We start from the raw sequence: 23,683 nt of genomic DNA, 5'->3' as shown, positions 1-23,683 counted from the left end.
TTGTCATATTAGTTACTTTTTAAACAAATTTAAGAAAAATATTGTATTGAAATATTATATATAATTTAGCAACTGTCCATGAATTATTTAATCTACTCTTATTAGTTTATATGTTTTATTTGTTTGGAGATTGAACCGTTTTCCTCACTCTCTTTCTCCCTCCCACTCTCATACATCCTCACTCTCTTTCTCTCTCCTATTTCCTCACACCAACTCATCATCCAAGGACTTTTCCGACCACTTTTCCGGCAATTTTTCCGACCACTTTTCGAGTCTAATCACATATTGAAAGATCAGGTTGTATGACATCATCACACCACCACTCCTTCGGCAACTTCTCCGACAACCTTTCCGTTTACAATACGTGCAACTTTTCCGAAATTTTAAAATGTTGAAAATTAAAAATGCCAAAAAAGTGGCAAGGCGCCTAAAATAGGCTCCCAACCTAAGGTACATGCGCCTAAAATAGGCGCCCAACCACAGGAACAGACGCTTATTTTAGGTGCCTTACCATAGGTCAGGTGCCTATTTTAGGCGACTGACCACAGGTTCGAGCGCCTATTTTAGGCGCCTGTTCCTGTGGTTTGGCGCCTATTTTAGGCGCCTAGGCACTTTTTCGGCATTTTCAACTCAATTTCTGGTAAAATCGGCCAAAATAGCGACTGAAACAAAAAATGATTACACTAAACCCCATGTATCAATGCTAAGTTTTTCTAAGCGTCATGTTTAAGATATTCTGCCAGTTGTATTCGATTTTTTTTAATTACATTAGCATTTCCTTAGTAATATTACGAGATGGTAAAAAAAAATTTAAAGTCGTTGGAAAGTGAACTTGTCGGAAAATTTTTAAATCTTGTAGTCCTTCAATTGAGGAATTGGAAGGGATGAGGGAGAGTGAAAGATGAGAGGGAATGAAAGAGGTGAGGAGGAATGCAGAGGGGATGGAAAGGGCATGACTGAGGGAATGAAGGGGAAAGTGAAATACAAGGCGTTAGTAGGAAAAAATAGGGCGGCATTTAGCAACCCATATGCAAAATCCCACGTCCGACACAAGAGATGCATCAATTTTTAGTCATTTTTTTAACTTATTTTTGCTTATCTAGTAATTTGAACTTATATTTAGAATTTTTTCCTTGAATAATGTAAAAGTGGGTTTTAATTCCAGAAATGTGCCCCAAAAAAAAAAAATCCCTGCGTACCTTCCACGTAGGACGGCATGCGAGCATTTTTTTTTCTACTTAAGTAAAACCGCTACTTCTAAAACCACTACTTGAAGTAGCGGTTTACTGAATTTTTTTTTTCTACTTAAGTAAAACCTTGGCGTTGAGTGATATAAACCGCTACTTCAAGTAGCGATTCATTAATGAAAACCGCTACTCCAAGTAGCGGTTTATTGAAATCCCCAACTCTAGAGTTTGATATGTGCTTGCAACATTTTGTCCAGGTAAACCGCTACCCTGAGTAGCGGTTTATATATACAAAACGCTACTTGAGATAGCGGTTAATGTGTATAAACCGCTACCGTGAGTAGCGGTTTACGTGGACAAAAACAAACAAAAAAAAAAATTTCTCGCGTGCCGTCCTACGTGGACGGTACGCATGATTTTTTTTTTTGGTACATTTCTTGAATTAAAACCCACTTTTGCATTATTCTAGGAAAAAATTCCTTATATTTACCTATCTAATCTTATAATTAACTTATTGTCATTATAGTAAAACTTATTTGAAGTATGCGAAACCTTAATTTACTCGCTAGAGTTTATTAGATCTCATCTATACTTTTTTCTAAGGATTAAAAATAAAGTTAACATAACATACTTTTTCTTAACTATGGATTATGGGGTAGTTATTTTCTACTACAATTTAATCCATGACCATAACCATAAAAATGAGATTATACAATGAAAAGGGAGGATTTCAATAAATTGAGAATTCCAATCACTTCCATTTCAAAATTCAAATGATCTCATTCTCACCCTTTCAAACCAAACTTTCTTCTTCCCTCCATCTTCTTCAACTTCACCCCATCAAAAACCCTAACAAAACCCTTCACCATCTCAAATTCCAATTTCTCTCTTCTTCAACAACCATGTCTTCTTCTTCCTCTTCGTGGGCTTGCTCCAAATGCACTTTCCTCAACCCACCTACCCAAAAATCAACCTGCCAAATCTGTCAAACCCCATTTTCTCTCTCCTCATCTTCTTCAATTCTTCCTTCATCTTCTTCTTCCTCACCCTCAAAATGGTCTTGCAAAGCCTGCACCTTTCTCAATTCTTATAGTCGCTCGAATTGCGAAGTTTGCGACACTCGCGCTTCTCTCTCCTACATCCAAGACTTGGATTCTAATGACCCAAATGATGATTTTGACGGATCTTCTTCTGTGGGTTCCATCTTCTACCCCTTGCGCCGCTGTAATTCGGGTAAAGTTCAAGAAATTGATGATTTTGGTTTGAATAATAAGGTTCAAACTCAATTGGGTACTCATCAAATTGTTGATCATAGTGTTAAATTGGGTGGGCTTTGGAGTTCTGCTTCTAATAAGCGCAAACTTCAAGACCTAGTTTCTGGTCAGTATGAATGTTTCATGTTCTTATTTTTGTTTATTTGTTTTTAACTTTCTGTTTTTATCTTTCCTGAAGTTCAATTGATGGGAAAGATATCATTTTTCTATTGCTTTTGATATTATATTGTTTTATGTAGGATGTTCATTGTTTAATGCTGTCATTAGATGAAAAGAGTGAAAAAAGACCAATAATATGAGGAATTTTCATAAATTATAGTAGTTGGGTATATAAATTTAAACAATGTACTCCCTCCCTACGGAATTAAACATCTGCTATTATTTGTGAGAAGTAAAATATTGCTAGTAATTAGTTACGGAGTATTTTATTTCAACGTGAGGTATAAAATGTTGTGCATTTATGTGTATGTTGTACTATTGTTTTGTATGAAAGATGGTTGTTGATAGAGGACTAGAGGTTTTCTGACATCAACAAAGCTATTAGGCAGGATGGTCACATTTTTCATGGTCCCAATTAATTATAAAATGATATGCTAAGAATATGTTGAACTAATATTATTTCAACAGGAGCTTAACCTTCATAGATAAAGAGGTTAGTGAAAAATATTATTTTACATATCATTTTATAATTGGTTGGGATGATAAATGATATGATAATCTTATTTGATTTGAAGCAACACTTGACTTGCATTGTTTATGATAGTCGCTAAATTAAATAAACCTTGTTGACTAAAGACTCTATTTAAGTATATTTTACTAGTTAGCTAAAAAAAACGAGTGAAATTAAAATTAACTCACTAGATTCAGGGAAAAAATTTAGCTAGCTAAAATTTAGCCAAATAGTCACTTTGTTTATGACTCAATTTATGTTGCCTTGATTTAATAGGCAAACAAAGTTCTTTTTTATCGAGTATAAGCTATTTGGCTAAATTTTAGTTAGCTGAATTTTTATCTTATAAATCTAGTAGAGACATTCTCATAAACACAACAAATTTAGTAATTTTTTTGTTTGTCTTGGATATTTTCATATTAGTCAGGACCACATGTGTTCAATTAGTTGTGTAACTTGTCGAGTGAAACCTTGAGAAGTTTAGAGAAATAAAAGGTAACCCAATTTCCTAAGGATAAGACTCGATCCCCGATTCTTCCTTTCATTATCTTCTTTTTCATTAAAAAATGTGAATAAATGACCTTTATAGGTTAAATACAAAACTATATAGAATTTCATGGGATTGCCCCGATCATGAGAATCCATACTAAATCGGGTCATGACATCTGGGTTAGCATTGAATTTGAACCCTAAAACTTTTATGACAGGTAAAAGAAGAAAAAAAGGGCAGTGTGTGTGACACAAAACTCACGGGGTTTCTGTGGGGTATTATTAAAACCTTACCTTTCTTCTCTTCTATAAATCTCAATACTTTGATTGTCTCAAAACCCATGTCTCCTTCCAAATCTCTACTTCATCTCTTTATCTTGTATGTGTGAGAAAGAGAAAGAGAGAAGATTATAGAGAAGTAGTGGGAAAGGGAGATGAGTCTACAGGAAGTAATGGGTATGGGGTGCTTGGGGAGGAATGGGAATCTAAATCCCTTATATTTGGGTTTTGGAAATAACTTCCTTCCCAAGACCCCCCATGCCAATCATTTTCTGTGGGTTTTCCCTTTCCCAGACTTTTCCCATGCTCTGATTTAGGTTTTGTCTCCAAAGGTATGGCATTTTTTTCCCTCTTCAAGTCATGAATGATTGCACTAACAAATGAAGGTTTTCTTTTGTATTTTCCATCTAATTTATTGACTAAAAAAAATTATTTTTATGGTCAGTTTGATTAGTTTATCTAGTTATCAAGTTTGGTTATGTGCAGATGTGTTTATGATTCATTTCAGGTCCTTCATTGTTGTTCGGTCATTTGATGATTCTGTTCATGTAAAGTTAGTTGCTTTATGTCAAAAAGGGTCTGTAATTAACATTTTTGTAAAGTTTCTTCCTTTGTTGTGAGCTTGATAAATTATTATGTTTTTGGAGTTGAAGTATAGTTTTCCCATGTACCTCTAACCTCATACTATTTACTTCTTGTATATTGATCTTGCTTCTAGGGTGAATTTGAGCTGTCTATTTCGGGTGTTAATTTGAATTCCTTCTTTTCAGTAAAGATTTTCCTGAAGATTATAATTGTGAGTAGTTTTTTGTCTTAACTTTGTGGCTGTGTCAACTCAGTCATAGCTGCAAGTCTGTAACTAAAGTGCTGTAGGTATGGTGTGAAATCTCACATTAACATAAATCTAATAACAGATATGGTCAGTATAGATGAATTTTCACTTATGAGCAAAGCAAATGGGTAAAGCTCTAGAGGGATGGAGGGCCAAGTTATTAAAATTACGATTCAAATCTTAAAATTTTAACGATTTTACGATTCAAAATATGGTAGACGATTCGATTCACGATTCTAGACGGTTCTATACATTTCTGTTGACTAGCGAAAACCTATCAAATTTAAATCATGCTAACTAAGAAAATAATAGATATATATTGTTAATTATTGCCAATTTATTGGGCAAACACTTATTTTTTCCAATTTTTAAGTCTTTTAACTTATAATTTTAGCATATTCAATGAAGATGAAGTGCAATATCTTGATTATACGTGCTTGTAGATTCTTACGATTCTATGATTCGATTCTAAAGGTCATTCACGATTCAAACTAGAAGCTCAATTTTAACAACATGATTACAATTAAGTCCATGAAAGATTGAGGAGTTCTATGGCACAACCTACTCTATTATGTATGATATGCTGGGTAGAAGTTTGGTCTGTGTCTTCTTATCATAGATTGATTTATCTTTATGAACTTCACTTTTATTTTCTTTCTCTCCATCCCTAAAACGAAAAAAGGGGAATAATAATGGCACATGAAAATGAAAGAAAGATCTAACCTGCATTGAGATGAATATTTGGACTCGTTTGCACATTGATAACATTCTCATGTTGTTTGACTGAATGTAGAAGCTAAGTTTTAATTCCCAAGAAGTTGCTGAAATCTATTTTGTTGAATGTAAGAAGCACGGGAAGTTCAAGTAAACTTCTCATGTTGTGGAAAGGGGAACTTCTTGTATCTTTCTCAACTAGATAATTACTTTTTTTTTTGCTCGCATCAGTCAATTTACGGCTGAGCTCATCTAACTCACTAAATTATATCTATGGAGGGGTCTGAACAACAAAACTTTATTTCCCCTGTAGAGTAGAAATACTGATATTTGTAATCAATAGTTTCCATACTAAACGAGATATATATGCCTAGCATATAGATTATAGTGCTGCAAATGCATTAGAGTGGGAAGTTAATAGAGATTGGAGGATATTTCACTCTGTAATCAGGTTGAATGACCATGAATGCACATAATTACTGAGTGATTTGGATGGCAGAGAATGATGCTGCTGTCAGTTGCTTCAGTGCGAAGAAAGAAGAACCAGCTGCAGTTATGAAGGGTTTAGCACCAGCAAAGATTGCTGACAATGCCGAGGGCAGCGTCACATTAAAGAGGAAACTCTGTGACTTGGGCGACTTTATTGAGAAACCCATCAAACTAGATGGCTTTTGCGAGGTTAAATCTTCCAGGAAAACTGTTTCAGTTTTAGGTTAGTACTGATTCTGCAGGTTTTTGTTATTCTCCCTCTTTTAGATTGTTAAAAATTTGTTTCTTTTGTTGTTCCTGAAAGTTTAATATACTTCAGAGTCTGAAATAATGCAAAATTCATGACTACTTTGACGAAAGTTATTGATTTGCTCGACTGCATTAAGAATTTATACACCGGGAAAGTGATTCTCATATTTCTTTGTTTGATTTGTAAAGGGCGGATATTGATTATCTCAAGGGTGGAAAATAGTCCTCCCAAGAGTATTTTTGTCCCTATCCCTTACCTAAATACATTGCATTACCTTCCTCTACCTCTTCTCCCATCAATCCTTTCCTATCTTTCTTCATTTTTTTGTTGTTTTGAACTGTTCTTGTAAATGAACCCAACTAAGTGAAACAAATTTACGGTTGTTTATTTCTTTGCAAAATGCTATTCATGGAAAATTAAATTTTTTCATGAAAGATTTTCACTCTAGCCAACCAGAGCCTAACTCATTGGGGAGTACCAGATCAATTGTACACTCACTGTGTTTTCGTGGTTTGGATGTGGCATAAGAATGATACAAGAGTATGCTTTATTAATCTGTGTTGCAGATTCTGTTGATGACTTTGGCATAGAAAAGGCCAATGGCAATTCCGCTTCCATGGAAGCTACTGAAAATGCTGAACTTAAGGAAGTTTCAGGTGTAATAAAGATCCTTTCTTACAATGTTTGGTTTAGAGAAGACATAGAAGTGCATAACAGAATGCAAGCAATTGGTGACCTGATTCAGCTACACTCTCCAGATGTTATCTGTTTTCAGGTTCTTCTATCTGGCTTTTCCATATCACAAGCTGTTAATATGTTTAATATCTTGCATGTGTAACGTGTTTCTCTTTGGTGTTCTAGGAGGTTACTCCCATGATCTATGACATTCTCCGAAAATCTTTGTGGTGGAAGAAATATAAATGCTCCCTTTCCTATGAAGAGGCAGGCTCTAGGGGGTACTATTGCATGCAGGTGAGTAGATGACCTGTTTCTGTTCCGTTCTTGCAACTTTTCATTTCGGCGGTTATATCTAACAGTGGTTACTGGTTACACTTGCAAAATTGATCACTAGAATTCTTTTGTTTCTCTTCAAAAGTTCCGTTTGATGTAGTATATCTTCGTTCATAAAGCTTAATAAATATACTTAGTTTTATCAAGGGCCACTAAGGACAGATTAGAAAGAGTTAATCTAAATCAGAAATACCCAAGTTTAAATCACAGCTAAAAGCCTAAAACAAGCTCAGATAAGAAAATAAGTTCAATAGCGTGGTAATAAGTTCAGATTAGTGTAGTTAAGGGATTTATGCGAAAACAACGAAGCCCTAGTGTCTATCTATTCCAAATATATTATTATTTCTTTCAATACTCATTCATTATCGAATACAATGCATGTGACAATTGGTTTCTGACTTTGTGGGCATCTGTTGCTACATGTTATGTCTCTTTCCTAAACCCTATTCTACGTATTCCCATTTGATAAGTTGAACCATTGTCTTTGCTGTATGAACTTTCTTTTGTTTACAAATAAACTTTATTCAGAGGTAACCAATAATTATAATTTAATGAATTTTCTTGCAGTTGGCCAAGCTTCCAGTAAAATCATTTAGCTGTAAAGAGTTCAGCTACTCAGCGATGGGCCGAGAACTCTGTGTTGCTGAAATAGAAGTGAACCCGAACAACTTACTTGTGATTGCCACGAGTCATCTCGAGAGTCCTTCCCCGGGACCCCCAACATGGGATCAAATGTACAGCAAGGAACGAGTTAACCAGGCAAAGGAGGCCATAAACTTTCTTCAGAAGTATCCGAATGTCATATTTTGTGGTGATATGAACTGGGATGATAAACGTGATGGTAACTTTCCAGTCAGTGAAGGATGGTTCGATGCTTGGGAGAAGCTAAGACCTGCTGAAGTCGGATGGACGTATGATACCAAGTCAAACAAAATGTTGACTGGAAACCGTGCATTGCAAAAACGGCTTGATAGATTTATTTGCCGTTTGAGTGGTTTTGAGATTAGCTGCATAGATATGATTGGAACTGAGGCAATACCAGGTGTGACATACAGCAAGCAGAAAAAATTGAAGAACAAGATACAGGAATTAACACTTCCAGTTTTGCCTAGTGACCACTTTGGTTTGCTTCTGACAATTACTAGTAGCTAAGTAGTAGTATATTGCCAAAGTTTTGTACAGGGTGATATATTTTCCCCGTTTAACTACTTTGTTGGCTTTGCTAGGGAGGTTTTTTTGTATGAGCAAAGCTATTTAACTAACTGTTTCTCTATCGGCTAAAGAGGGATACTGTATTTTTACCCTTGTTAGCTCAAAAATCCCTCGTACACACTTATAAGGGTAAGAATGTCAATAAACCTCTTATTTTGCGCAGCTGCGATAGGTAAAAAGCCCTGCTCACTTTGTATAGTTGGATTGCCACCTTTTTGTCGGAAAATCAGCTTTGAGATTTTGTACATGGAAGCTTTAGAGAGATTATATGTTGGAAATGCCATCAATATTAAGTTGAATTTTTTTTAGACTGAATATTGTTGATTATTTAGTTCTAATTGTATTGCCACTACTAGTTCCTTCATTTTTTGAACTTGCTACATTTTCATTTTACGAAGTTGCACATCATTTGAAACATTGATATTTTTGGCAATATATTTTTTTTTTCTTTCTCCTAGCACTTTAGGTTTTTTTGTTAATCTTTCTATCTTTCTCTTCTCCTAAGTTCTTGTTCCATGCTCCAACTTTGTAAGTAAAGAAAAAACGGTGGAAGTGTACTTTAGGGTGCATATGAAGTACTTGTTGATGTAATATTTGGATAAGAAAGAATGGAATTTAAGAATGTAGTGAATAGTATTTGATATTAAGGCTTAGATACCTATACAGGTACTAACTTAGATGAAGAACTTTAGAATGTAGCGTATAGCAAATGATCTCAAGTCTTTGATATCCAAAAACTACCTTCAAAACTTGACGGATTAAGCTAGCTAAAAAGCTAATATTTCCTACGTTTTAACTTGTTCGGTTTGTCTTTCATTATGTATATAGAAAAATATAGTCAAATGTGATCTTGTTAGATTTTTCTAAATATATAATTTTCAAATATCAAAATTCTATAGTTTTTAATTATTCATAATTAAAGATATTAAGGCTCGTAGTTCATTGGACTGGATAAAAATAATAAGTGTAGCAACTAAAGAACAGAGGAGTTATATGAGATGCACATAGTTTACGTTAAAGGATATCAAATAATTTATTTTTATTTTTTTGTTCGTTTTAAATGGTTATATTTCTTCCTCTAGTTAGAATTTTCTTATCTATTAGTTTGTAAATATTATCATGTGAAATTTGTTTTAATATGTATGTTTAGAATTACAGATTCTCATAATTTTTGAATAGTTATAAATAACGGTTTTTTCACCATATACCCCTGACAAATTTTTTTTTTGCACCATATATCCTATCGACTTTTGAAATTCACCATAGACCCCTCACTTTTGAAAAAATACATCCAGTTACCCTTAATGACTAACGGTGTTAAACTCCGTTAGTCATTAACCCCTAATCACCCTCTAATCCTACTTAACTAACCTAAATCTAACCCTAAACCTAACCCTAACCCTAATACTCTATCCCTAATACCCTAACCCTAACCCCATCCCCCACTCCCACCCCCACCACCCCACCCACCCCCACCACACCACCACTGTAGTCCTCCTCCCACCACCCCGAACCCCACTCCCCGACAATCCCCTCCCCACTCCCTTGCAACCCCGCCCCCTCCACCCTCCCACAACCCCTTCCTTCTCCCATCGTCGCGCATCCCCCCTCCCCTTCCCCCGTCGTTGCGCAGCCCCTCCCCTTCCCCTCCCATGTATCCCGCATCCCCCATGGGTACGAAAATCTGCGTTCTTCAGATCTGGGTTCTTTAAATCTGAGTTCTTTAAAATTCTGGGTTCGAAATTTCTGGGTACGAAATTTCTGGGTTCGAAAATTCAGATGCGTGGGAGGGGGAAGGGGCTGCGGGGATGCATGGGAGGCTGCGGATCGGAGCTTCGGAGAGGGGGAGGGGGGAGGCGGCTGCGGCGGTGCGGGGGAGGGGGATTCTGGGTGGTGGAGAGGGGCTATGCGACTAGCGAGAAGGGGAGGGGAGGGGGCGGCGCAACTGGCGGGGAAGGGGAGGGGGGCCGGCGCGACTGTCAAGGAAGGGGAGGGGGCGGCGGTGGAGGGGGGCTGGGAGGTGGGGAAGTGAGTGGCTAGGGGTAAGGAGTGGGGGAAGGGGGGTGGTTAGGGTTAGGGTTAGGGTAAGAGTAAGGGTAAGGGTATTAGATTATGGGGTTAAGGTTAAGGTTTGACTTAGGTTTAGGTTAATTAATTAGGGTTAGGGGGAATTAGGGCATAATGACTAACGGAAGTCTAACACCGTTAGTGAAAAGGGTAGGTTGAAGTATTTTTCGAAATGTGAGGGGTATATGATGAATTTGGAAAGTTGAAAGGGTATACGGTGCAAAAAAAAATTTGTCAGGGGTATATGGTGAAAAAACGTTATAAATATGAATGTTAAGAGATGTAAAACTAGACACATTTGATTAACCACTTTTTTTTTTCCTTTTTCCGAAATCTAGAATACATGAAAATTGTCATCTTTTTGTAGAATGAAACGAAGTATTGTCATCTTTTTGTAGAATGAAACGAAGTATTTGATTGTCATCTTTTTGTAGAATGAAACGAAGTATTTGATTAACCACCTTTTTTTTTTTCCTTTTTCCGAGAGGATACAACTCAAGTAATAGATTTGGATAAAGAGTTAGTCTTGTATGGACCCGATGCACAATAAAATTATTGTGAATCAAAGCAACTTATTTAACATAGTGACATTTTTTTTCAATATACTTACCTTTGAAAATCTTGATTATACTCCCTCTGTTTTTTTTATATCTTTCTCACTTTTCCGTGCGTATGTCCCACACTCCCAATGTATATCTTTGAACTTAAATATCTTTCATTATCTATTAGTAAAAATTATAACGATTGAATATTAATAATGTACTAATTAAGATGAATTAAACAAGACCTCACATGGTTTTTTTTCTTGTAAATTGATTTTTTTTTTGAGAATATTCTCTATATGTATGAATAGTGTCTAGATTCTAAGTGAGAACGATAAAAAAATAGAGAGAGTACTATACAGTTAATATCTACGATAGTGACTGTTTTTTTTTTAAAAAAAAAAAAATATAGTCACTCATTCTCACATTAATTTATCCTGATGAAATTTTCACTTTGTGATATCGTAAACTATTTTTTTCACATAGTCAAACTTCACAATATGCTTCTACTCATCTTTTATATCTATTTTTTTTATATAGTGACTTTTTTCTTTCATAAATCACATGAATTAGCATTAGGTGTTTAGAACCACACTAATTTAATGTGGACCAGCTCCATATATATTTTTTACTTGAATAAATATATTAGTCCTTATCATTTCAATATTTTTTTTAGGAAAATTATTGTAATATTTACTTCCCATAAGAATGACATTCCTCAATTAAAAAAAATTACATTCACATTAATTTATCCTGATGAAATTTTCACTTTGTGATATCGTAAACTATTTTTTTCACATTGTCAAACTTCACAATATGCATCTACTCATCTTTTATATCTATTTTTTTATATAGTGACCTTTTTTGTCATAAATCACATGAATTAGCATTAGGTGTTTAAATCCACAATAATTTAATATGGACAGCTCCATATAAGTTTTTTACTTGAATAAATATATTAGTCATTATCATTTCAATATTTTTTATTGTAATATTTACTTCCCATAAGAATGACATTCCTCAATTGAAAAAATTACATTCCATTAAGTAGATGGAAGAGGGGAAGAGAAGGTCAAAGGGGAAAAAGAAAACGCAAAAATGCGGTGAGCGTGGATCGAACACGCGACCTTCAGATCTTCAGTCTGACGCTCTCCCAACTGAGCTATCCCCGCTAGATGTTAGAATTGCAACCTATTTACATTAATATAACACGAAGACACTTCCCTTTAACATATAAGAGGAATAAAACATTTTGTTTTTGAGATGAAACTTAAACTATGGACTATGTTATTATATTTTGTCACTTATATTATTCAAAAACTAGTGTTAGGTTTGTACCTACAATACAAATATACTAGTCCTATATGCACGCGATACGTGCGAAAACAAACAAAAGGTCAATTGCGTTATAATATATACGAAAAAATTGTTCATAAAGTTCATTATATTTTTTTTCTGTTTTTTGAAAACCAATAAATCAATGATGATGTAAATATTTTATTAATTGATGATATAATGATAAAAGATGGTGAATTTGTATTTTATTACTTAAAGCTATAAAAAAGATTTACCATTTTTGGTATCCCCATTCTCTTCCCTTATATAATAGAAATACGTTTTTACTGGTTGTAATATTCCTTTTTCCTTTTGTTATTTTTTGTTTTGACAGTTACTTGAGATAAGTGGAGAAGTTACTGATTGAAAAAAAAATAAAAAAATCTTTGTTTCTCTTTTGTTTTTTTTGTCCCCCCCTTTTTTTCCTTTTTGTTAATTATTCTATTGGATATAATTTGCTTCATTAGTTTTGGGGGGGGGGGGGGGGGGGTAAAATAGGGGTTTTTATATTTTTGGTGTCCTACCCCTCTTGACATATAGAATAGAGATGTTTTTTTTTTGAATTCTTACTTGGGACCTCTTGGTAAGAAGAAGGACTCTATTGGACCAACACCTATCACAAATCAGCCAACCCAGCTATACAGATCAACACTTGAGAGTAGGGGAATATAAGAGAATCCCTACTCTTGAGTACGAGTAGGTAGTGAGGTTCGAAGTCGTGACCTCAAAGTCACAAGGTGAGTTTCCTATCATCTCCACCAAGCAAACTTGGTTACAAATATATGTACTTATATTATGTGCATTTACAATTTCTTTTTGTCAAATTAAAGTCTAGATTTATAATTGTAGGTTAGACATATTTTTGTGACTTGACATCCTCTAGGCTAAATATGTGGTTCATCAATTCTATATGACACTTCAAACGGTCCCAAAAAAGCCTCGCATTAATATTCATAATTTGTTTGTTCTTGACCATTCTTCTAAGACTCCAAAAAAAAAAAAAAAAAACTCCAATGTAAAGGCAAGGAAGAGAGGGTTTGTGGAAGTGAATCTTTTATTCTTTTTTATTATTTCTAAAAGCATGATAAAGAATAAGGTTGTGAGATAATAATGTAATGATGTGGGTTCATAGTATAGTTGAGATAGAAAAAACATTATGTACCCAATAATGGATAAAGTAAAAAAGTTATCCAATTTACAGAACGACTTAAGTGGAAAGAAGGAAGAGCTGTAAAGAATTACAGGAATGATAGCCACTATAAAATAATTAAACAAATATGATGTTGTTAATTAAAGAAGATTAGCCCAGATTCTAAAAAGATAAAAAGAAATATGTATTGAGAAGGTGAATAGTCAATTATGAAAAAATGAGGAAATAACCATATATCAAGCTGCTATTTATACTGGCTGAACTAAAACATAAAGTTTGTTATAAGGGGTAACTACTTTTACTTTATTACAACAACAAACATAACAAGATTAGCTTTATTATCCTTGATATACTTCATATCCCTTGTAGAAATATGCCTTGAATCATTGTGCATCGAAGGTGTTCGAAGAAATGCGTCAAAAGGGAGTTTCGGGGTACCGCCCGATCGGGCCCGCAACGCGCTGAAGAATAGGAGTGAAAGGAGTTCGCCCGATGCCATCGGGCTGGTTCGCCCGATCGGGCGAGTCACCGAACAACGACTCGGGCGACTTCACCCGACCGGGCGCGCAACGAAGCTGGGGACGGAAAGAATTACCGCCCGATCGGGCGGGTTCGCCCGACCCGATCGGGCGGCTGCCCGGTAAACGCGGAAACGCGTTCTGTGTGAGAAAGATGTCTGGGATGAATGTCAAAATTGATAAATTTACTGGGAGGAATAGTTTTAGTCTGTGGCAAATCAAGATGCGGGCTTTACTGAAGCAACAGGGGTTGTGGGCACCGTTGGCCAAGAAGGCAACGGATTCAGTTACCGCTGAGATGGAAATTCTGGAGGAGAAAGCGCATTCAACAATTATGTTGTGTCTGTCTGACGACATAATTACTGAAGTTGCGGAGCAGGACACTGCTGCTGGTCTGTGGTTGCAGTTAGAGAGCTTGTACATGACGAAATCTCTAACCAACAAGTTGCTTTTGAAGCAACGTCTGTTCAGCCTGCGTATGCAGGAAGGTACGTCTCTAAGAGATCACTTAGATAAATTAAATACCATCTTACTAGATCTGCGAAATATTGATGTTAAAGTAGATGATGAGGATGCTGCTTTAATATTGTTGGTATCTTTGCCTATGTCATATGAGAATTTTTGGATTCCTTTATTGTTGGTAAGAAGATATGTCGTTAGAAGAAGTAAGATCTGCTCTGCATACTAGAGAAGTCCGTCACCAGGCTTATGGGTCTAGTACAGATAATCAAGCATCTGGATTAGTAGTTACTGGAGGGAAGGGACAAAAGAAATCTGGTAAAAAGAAAATGAACTTTAAAAATTCGAATTCTAAGGGTCCTAAAACTACTGATATCTGTAATTACTGTAAGGAGAAGGGCATTGGAAGAATGAATGTCCTAAGAAAAAGAAACAACAGGATAAAAGTGAAGGTTCTGCTGCTTTGGCAGAAACTGGAGGTGATTCTGAGGAAGATCTGGCCCTAGTAGTTAATAGCCAGTCACATTGTAGGGATGTGTGGGTTCTTGATTCTGGGGCATCGTATCATATCAGTCCATGCAGGGAGTGGTTCTCAACTTACAAGCAGATAGATGGGGGCAATGTTTCTATGGCCAACAGTGCTGCCTGCAAAGTAGTTGAATAGGCTCTATAAGGGTGAGACTCATGATGGTACATCTGTACCTTGAACGAAGTTAGGCATGTTCCATTAATGACAAAGAATCTGATATCTTTGAGTCTTCTATAGTAGTAGCAAGGGTTCAGTTTTCAAGGTGAAGGTGGAGCTATGAGTGTCTACAAGGGTTCAAAGGTGGTTCTGAAAGGTATTAAAGTTGGTACCTTATATATTCTTCAGGGGTCTACTTGACAGTTTGCTGTGCTGTTGCATCATCTGAGATTCACAAGGAGGAGTTGACCAAGTTGTGGCATATGAGACTTGGGCACATGGGTGAAAGAGGGATGCAAATTCTGTCAAAAAGGGATCTTCTATGTGGGCACAAGGTGCAGAGCCTAGAGTTTTGTGAACACTGTGTGTTTGGGAAGCTTCATCGCAGCAAGTTTCCAAAGGCGGTTCATACAACTAAAGGTACTCTTGATTATATTCACTCTGATTGTTGGGGACCTTCCCGAGTTGCATCTATTGGAGGTCACAGGTATTTTGTGTCTATGATTGATGATTATTCAAGAATGACTTGGGTGATTATGATGAAGCATAAAAGTGATGCCTTCAAGAATTTCAAACAGTGGAAGGTTTTAGTGGAAAATCAAGTTGAAAGGAAGTTCAAAAGGCTGCGAACTGATAATGGTCTGGAGTTCTGTTGGTCTGAGTTCGATGAGTTCTGCAAAAATGAAGGGATTGCTCGCCATCATACTGTTAGAAACACGCCACAACAGAATGGAGTTGCAGAACGCATGAATCAGACACTCTGGAGAGAGCAAGGTGCATGCTCTCAAATGCTGGGATGGCTAGGAGGTTTTGGGCAGAAGCTGTAAGTACAGCTTGCTATCTGATCAATCGGGGACCCATACAGGTATTGACTGCAAGACACCTTATGAGGTGTGGTCTGGTAAGCCTGCAGATTACTCTTTGTTGAGAATTTTTGGTTCTACTGTCTATTATCATGTAAATGAGGGAAAATTAGAACCTAGAGCTAAGAAGGGTGTATTTGTGGTTTTGGGAGTGGAGTTAAGGGCTATAGAGTATGGTCACCTTCTGAAAATCGTGTCATACTTAGTAGGAATGTAATATTTGATGAAAATTCCATGCTTAACTCTCTGTAAGTCTACTGTGGTGTCTGTCAGTGGAGATGTTGATAAACAGGTGGAGCTGCAAGTCACTCAGGCTGAGAGTGAATCACAGCACCAAGGTGGAGAAGAATCAAATGAAGAAGAGCCATCTACTATCAGCATCTGAAATTCATCAACCAAGCATAGCACTTGATAGAGCTAGAAGAGTTGGTGTGGGGCCTCCAAAGAGGTATGGTTTTGAAGATATGGTGGCCTATGCACTTCAGGTTGCTGAGGAGGTGGAGGTTGAAAATCATGAGCCATCCACCTACAAAGAAGCTGTTTCTGGAAGTGAGTCTACTTTATGGCTTGCTGCAATGGGAGATGAGATGGAGTCTCTCGATAAAAATCAGACTTGGGAGTTAGTCAAACGTCCTAAGGAGAGGAAGATTGTGACATGCAAATGGGTCTTCAAGAAGAAAGAAGGGTCTTCACCTACTGAGGGGTTAAGTATAAAGCTCGGGTTGTTGCAAGAGGGTTCACACAAAGGGAAGGGGTAGATTATAATGAGATTTTCTCACCTGTAGTCAGACATACTTCCATCAGGGTGCTACTAGCAATGGTTGCACATCAGGATCTTGAACTTGAGCAACTAGATGTGAAAACAGCTTTCCTACATGGGGAGTTGGAAGAAGAGATTTATATGACACAACCAGATGGGTTCCAAGTTCCGGGAAAAGAAGACTATGTTTGCAGATTGAAGAAGTCTTTGTATGGGCTAAAGCAGTCTCCTAGGCAGTGGTATAAGCGGTTTGACAGCTACATGATTGAGTTGGGCTACAACAGAAGTGAGTATGATTGGTGTGTGTACCATAACAAGCTGGGTGATGGTTCTTTCATATATCTGGTTCTGTATGTAGATGATATGCTTATAGCTGCTAAGACTAAGTCTGATATTCAGAGGTTAAGGGTCTTCTCAGTGCTGAGTTTGAGATGAAGGATTTGGGTGCTGCAAAGAAGATTTTGGGGATGGAGATCTATAGGGAAAGAAGTCAGAAGAAACTTTTCTTGTCACAGAAAGGTTATATTCAGAAGATTCTTCAAGGTTTGGCATGACAACTGCAAAGCCTATAGACACTCCAAGTGCTTCAAATAATCATTTGTCTGTGGCTTTTGCACCCAAAACTGCTGAGGAGAAGGAGTACATGAGTCGGGTTCCTTATGCTAGTGCAGTAGGGAGTTTGATGTACGCTATGGTTTGCACTAGGCCGGATCTTGCACATGCAGTCAGTGTAGTTAGTAGGTTCATGGGTGATCCTGGTAAGGAGCATTGGCAGGCAGTCAAGAGGATTTTTCGGTACCTAAGAGGTACTTCTGATGTTGGTCTCATTTATGGGAATGATACCCAGTGTTTAGTCACTGGTTATTCGGATTCTGATTATGCTGGAGATGTTGACAGTAGGAGGTCAATGACTGGTTATGTATTTACTCTTGGTGGTTCTGTCGTTAGTTGGAAGGCAACTTTGCAGGCTACAGTTACTTTGTCTACTACTGAAGCAGAGTACATGGCATTGACAGCAGCTGCTAAAGAGGGAATATGGCTAAAGGGACTAGTTAGTGATCTTGGGTTCATCATAATCAGGCTACTGTTACTGTGACAGTCTGAGTGCAATATGTTTAGCTAAGGATCAAGTCCATCATGAGAGGACTAAACATATTGATGTGAGATACCATTTCCTAAGGAGTGAGACTAGGATTAAGGTGAAAAAGGTAGGAACTGCTGATAATCCTGCTGATATGTTCACCAAGCCGGTTCCGCAGAGTAAGTTTCAACATTGTTTGGACTTACTCAATGTTCGTGATTGTTAATTGCCCTCCTTGGGCAATTCTGGGGTCCTTAGGGACTAATCTGGTCTGGTTGTCTTTTGGGACAAATCTGGTGTTTGGGAGATTCTGGGCGTTGTGATCAATGCATCTGTTTTTCTGGTTATTGTGAGAGGATTCAAGTCAAGGTGGAGATTTGTAGAAATATGCCTTGAATCATTGTGCATCGAAGGTGTTCGAAGAAATGCGTCAAAAGGGAGTTTCGGGGTACCGCCCGATCGGGTCGGGCGAGGCCGCCCGATCGGCCCGCAACGCGCTGAAGAATAGAGTGAAAGGAGTTCGCCCAATGCCATCGGGCTGGTTCGCCCGATCGGGCGAGTCACCGAACAACGACTCGGGCGACTTCGCCCGACCGGGCGCGCAACGAAGCTGGGGAAGGAAAGAATTACCGCCCGACCCGATCGGGCGGCTGCCCGGTAAAGGCGGAAACGCGTTTTCTGACGGGAATATAAATACACTATTTATATTTTAGGGTTTTGACTACAAAAAACACTCTATTCTCTCTGTAATCTGTTCTTCTCACATAATAAAATATTCTCCCTCTCTCTGCCGTGGATGTAGCCAAATTGGTGAACCACGTAAATCTGTTGTCTGTTTTTATTGTTTTTGCATTCATAATTTGTTTCTCTCTCACGTCCGTTATAACATCCCTCTTGAAGCTAGACATGATTGGAGTTAAGAAGTCCAAGCTTGGAAGCAAGATACTGATTTGGCAATATTGCATCCTTAGCAAGAGAAATACCACATATGGTTTCATCCGTTAAATTCATTTTCGAACTCCTACAAAATAGTCTTGGATTTCGGAATAATTTACAGAATAGGTTTTACCTCCTTTTACCCTAATATTATTTCGAAAATAGATAGTCGGATATGATGTCTTTTGGGTATGAGAAAGCCAAACTTTCACCAAAATTCGATTTATATATTTAGGCAAAGTTCCAATTGTGTAGTTTATTAATGTTCTTTGAAAGATATCTTAATAATTACTTTATTTCATTAAAACATATGAAAATAAGTTGATTGTCGAATTTCAGCAATGTTGACAAAAAATAGTCATACAACATATTAGATATGATCAAACTAAGCTAAGATTAACAAGAGTAATTTTAGATAAGTTAGCCTAATCTAAACTAAGCAATGAAGCATCAACATACTAGAATTAAGTTTTTTTAAGGTGAAAAATACAAGAGATGCTAAACCAAGTATATATTATTATGATACATATGAGAAGTACATTTACTTCGATAGTTCAACATTTATGATTGTCTTTCATTGCACTTTCCAATTCGAAATTAAACAACAATTAAATAATTATCTTTACCTCAAAGGTTTGATCCGATCATTATAAGATTAATAACTTGTCAGTTGTTAGTTGTTACACAAAAAAAGAAGATGACTACCAAATATTTTAATTATAAAAAGCGAGACACGTAGGTGAAGGAAATTACAATGGATCTGAGATAAGTTGATTAATCAATAATGTTTAATCCAAAATGCCATAGTACGACTCCAAAGAAATAAACATGGTGTGCCCAAGTCGAAACACGTGATTACAGCTAGACATCTCAGTCTGTGTTTTTGCGGTTTTTGGCGGTGATTTTATTTTGGTCAACTTAATATCCTCCCTCAATTATTTTTCTTTATTTTGCAATAATATTTAGGGATTTCGGTGTTGGATGCCCTTGAAATAAGGTATTCCAAGATAGATCTTGAAATCTAGAGCATATAATTGTCCAATTTATGTCACTCACATTAGCACTTCACTGAGCATTAAATGTTATAGTGTATTCCCTTTGTTTTTTTAGTTGCTATATTTTACTGTCCGTTTCAAAATATAGTTTTTATTTCTATTTTGGAAGTCAAATTTTAAAAACTTTGATCAAATATTCTTACTAATGTATACACAAAAATATTCATGAGGGGTCTTGTTAGATTTGTCTCAATGTATAAATTCATAATATCAACTTTTTATATTTTTCGCTAATAAGAAATAGAAGATATCATAGGTCAAATGTACGTCTTGTAGACTGCGCAAAATGAAATAAATGGGAACTATATTTTGAGACGGAGGAAATATCATTTTTATTTCTCACAATTTATTTGCTATATTTGTTAAATATTTTTACTTTTATTATGTGGTACTTTACATATTATTAATCTTTATACTTTTATTTTTGTCTTCATACAAAAAGACAACTGCTTTATGCTTTGTTACTCTACTTTTCAGTGAATCCACATATTTACTTGGCAATTGTGCAAAAGTAAATATAGCAACTAAACAAAGACGAAAAGAGTAATTAATACTACCTTTGTTTCTTTTGTTATTTAGTTGAATTATATTCACTTTTCAAATTTTAGGTTGAGCAATGAGTAGAATTCACAAAAGACAAAATAGCAGGACTAATTAGAATGAAAGTTAGAGTAATCTTGTCGTTCTAGTCATTTTAAGTAACGACTCATACTCAAACTCTCTTAAATGGGAAAAATCAAAATAAAAATTAAGACAAATAAACTTACAGGGATAAACTAGTATGGTTTCTTTTATGTGTTTATGAGCAGTGATCTATTAGCACCCACAAAGGGCCTTTTTTCCCAGCTTATTTTCAGTTCAATTCAGCTCTTATTAGTTCAGTTCAGCTCCAATCAGTTCAGTTCAGGTCAGTTCAATTCAGCTCTATTCTTTTATAACCATTTTATTAATATTATTATTATGTTGGTATAATTTATTTTACTAATTACTCTTATTATTATTATTATTATTATTATTATTATTATCATCATCATTATTATTATTATTATTATTATTATTATTTAAATATATATCATTACTATTAAGTATTATTATTATTATTGTTGTTGTTTTTATATATTATTTTGTTTATTATAGCTTTACTCATTATTATTACTATTATTATTAGGAGGAACATGGTTTAGGTCAAAGCACAAATAAACCCACTTTTTTTTAGCCCATAAACCAATCAAATCGCGTCAAGACGGTTTATGATGTAATTTTCGCGATCCAACCCAATCATTATATTTATTACCAAATATTTTTATATTATTAAATCTAATTATTAAAATAGTAATATTAATTTACTTCTTAGATATTATTGTTATTATATATCATCATCAAGTATTAATATATTTATACAAATAATATAAAATAATAATAATTATTATTAATTTATGATTATTAATAGTATTTATTTATAACTATCATTTAAAAATATTCAAAATACTATTATTATTATTATTATTATTATTATTATTATTATTCATTATTATTACTTATCATTATAATTATTATTTAATATTCATATTATTATTGTTTAAATTATTATTTATATATTTATTACATTCAATTTAATTTAATTCAATTCAGTTCAGTTCAGTTCAGTTCAATTCAGTTCAGCTCCAATAAGTTCAGTTCAGTTCAGCTCCAATAAGTTCAGTTCTGTTCAGTTCAGCTGTTTTATGCCGAAGAGAACAGGCCCAAAGTCTGTATCGAAAATTTAGCATTTTTATTATACGTCTATTCCCTAGAGTAAAACAATATATTTAGTACATCTTCTATCTCTATAAGATTATATACTTTTTATTTTGGTTTATCGTTATTATTTTAGGTAACACAAACATTAAACCAACAAATTTAATTCAATTGGAATCAAATAAAAGTTCCCCTCAAATAGATTACAATGATTTCATATTAGATTTTTAACAAATTTTCATATCCTCTTTCATATCACTTTTCATAAAAATCTCACATAAAGAGGTTTACTAATCGATTGTACATTTGAAATTAATTTTGATATTATTGACGAGAGAACAAAATACGCTCAGACATAGTATACATCTCCATCAACAAATAAATTTATACTTTTTTTTTTGGCTAAGTAAGATTAGATTAACAAACAAAACACCAATACAACCAAAAACTAGCCTAGGGGAGCAAACCAACTAAGTTGGACTCCTCCAAACTAGGCTAGCGAGCTATTCATCTATATAAGCTATACAGATTTGTTCTTAACATTTTTCCACCAACTAACATCTTTACTAGAGATCTTCCTAGGTAAAATATTGGAAATTCTCATGACTATACATTCCCTAATCATTTTAACAATTTTCTCAGGTCTCCACACCACCATATTCCACACTACCTCATTCCTTGCCCACCATACAAAGTAGACAGTAGCAGTAATCACAGCAGCCTGTACTTGCTTCTACAATCTAGATTTTGTACTTCTTCTATTCAAGAACATCAACACTCTAGCTAACTGAACCTGAGAAGTCTTGATACCCAGCCAATCATGCACATAATTCAAAATCTTCCTTACATACACACACTGAAAGAACAGATGTTGATGGTTCTCAAGATAAGCACAACAAAATTTGCACTGCATATCTGAAGTAATTTCCATTTGGCCTAACCTGTTAGCAGTCTTAAGTCTCTCATGGATAGCAAGCCAGCTTATTACTCTATGTTTTGGGATTGCCAGTCTGTTCCAGATAACTTTATCCCAATAAACTTTCTGCTTTTCTCCTACAATCTTGCTATACACATCTTTCACCTTGTATTACATCATACTTTGCATCTCAGCCTCAGAATAATGCTCTTTCATGACATCTTTAACACTGCAAATCTGTTTCCAATACCATGAACTATTCTTTGGAGGAATATAACCCCATTACTCCTGATGTTTCACATACACTGCATGCACACACTTTATCCACAAGTTATCTTGCTTTGTAGCTATAGCCCACACATACTTTGCTAAAGCTGTTTTGTTCCACTCCTTGATGCATCTGAATCTAAGACCTCCAGCAGACTTTGGAATGCAAACTTACTCCCATTTGATATTCCCTGGAGTTGAACTGAAATAGGAACCTAACCATAGGAAGGCCCTGCAAACCTTCTCTATGTCTTTATGAACTATATTAGGGATCATGAATACTTAAGCCCAGTATATATGGATAGTCATTAATACAGAATTAATCAACTAGATTCTGCCTGCATATGATATATTTCTACTACTCCACAACTTGATTCTAGCACACATCTTTGCAAGATGGCTTTCACATTCGGCAACACCTATTCTTCTAGCACAAATAGGAACCCCCAGGTATTACTTGAAAGGCATGCTACTATGATTGAATCCTGAAACCCCCTTGACTCTCTGAATTACCGCCCCTTCTACATTTGCAGTGTAGAAATCAGATTTTCTTTCATTCACACACAGGCCTGATGAACGAGAAAATAGCTTGAAATCCTGGAGTATCATATAGATTGACTGAAACTCACCTCCACAATAGAGTATAATATCATCAGCAAATGCTAAATGAGTTAGTTTTAGAGCTTTACACCTGGGGTGATACTGAAAAACCCTAAAATCACACAATTTCATCATTATCCTGAACAGATACTCCATACATATGACAAAAGGCAAGGGAAAGATAGGATCACCCTACCTAAGTCCCATATTAGAAGCAAAGTGTCCATGAAGAGTGCCATTTATCATCAAAGAAAATCTTGGAGTCCTAACACAACTCATGACTAACTGGATGAATTTACTAGGAA

At 35.6% G+C, this 23,683-nt stretch overlaps 1 protein-coding gene and 1 non-coding gene across 2 annotated transcripts; one reads left to right on the top strand and one right to left on the bottom strand.

Moving 5' to 3' along the window:
* Nucleotides 1-1,927: 1,927 nt before the first annotated feature.
* Nucleotides 1,928-8,715, top strand: LOC104900976 (uncharacterized). Its single transcript, XM_010688515.4, has 5 exons — nucleotides 1,928-2,567; nucleotides 5,945-6,157; nucleotides 6,751-6,959; nucleotides 7,046-7,156; nucleotides 7,763-8,715. Exons 1-5 carry the CDS (start codon nucleotides 1,961-1,963, stop codon nucleotides 8,345-8,347), a joined length of 1,725 nt encoding a protein of 574 aa, XP_010686817.1. The 5' UTR covers nucleotides 1,928-1,960; the 3' UTR covers nucleotides 8,348-8,715.
* A 3,400-nt stretch (nucleotides 8,716-12,115) lies between these two features.
* On the bottom strand, nucleotides 12,116-12,188 carry TRNAF-GAA (transfer RNA phenylalanine (anticodon GAA)). Its single transcript has one exon. It is a non-coding gene; the product is annotated as a tRNA-Phe (tRNA).
* Nucleotides 12,189-23,683: the final 11,495 nt, after the last annotated feature.

This window comes from Beta vulgaris, chromosome 8 (assembly GCF_026745355.1).
Source record: "Beta vulgaris subsp. vulgaris cultivar EL10 chromosome 8, EL10.2, whole genome shotgun sequence".
NCBI lineage: Eukaryota > Viridiplantae > Streptophyta > Magnoliopsida > Caryophyllales > Amaranthaceae > Beta > Beta vulgaris.
Note: the sequence above shows the minus strand (reverse complement) of the source record. Positions and strands in the feature narration are given on the sequence as shown.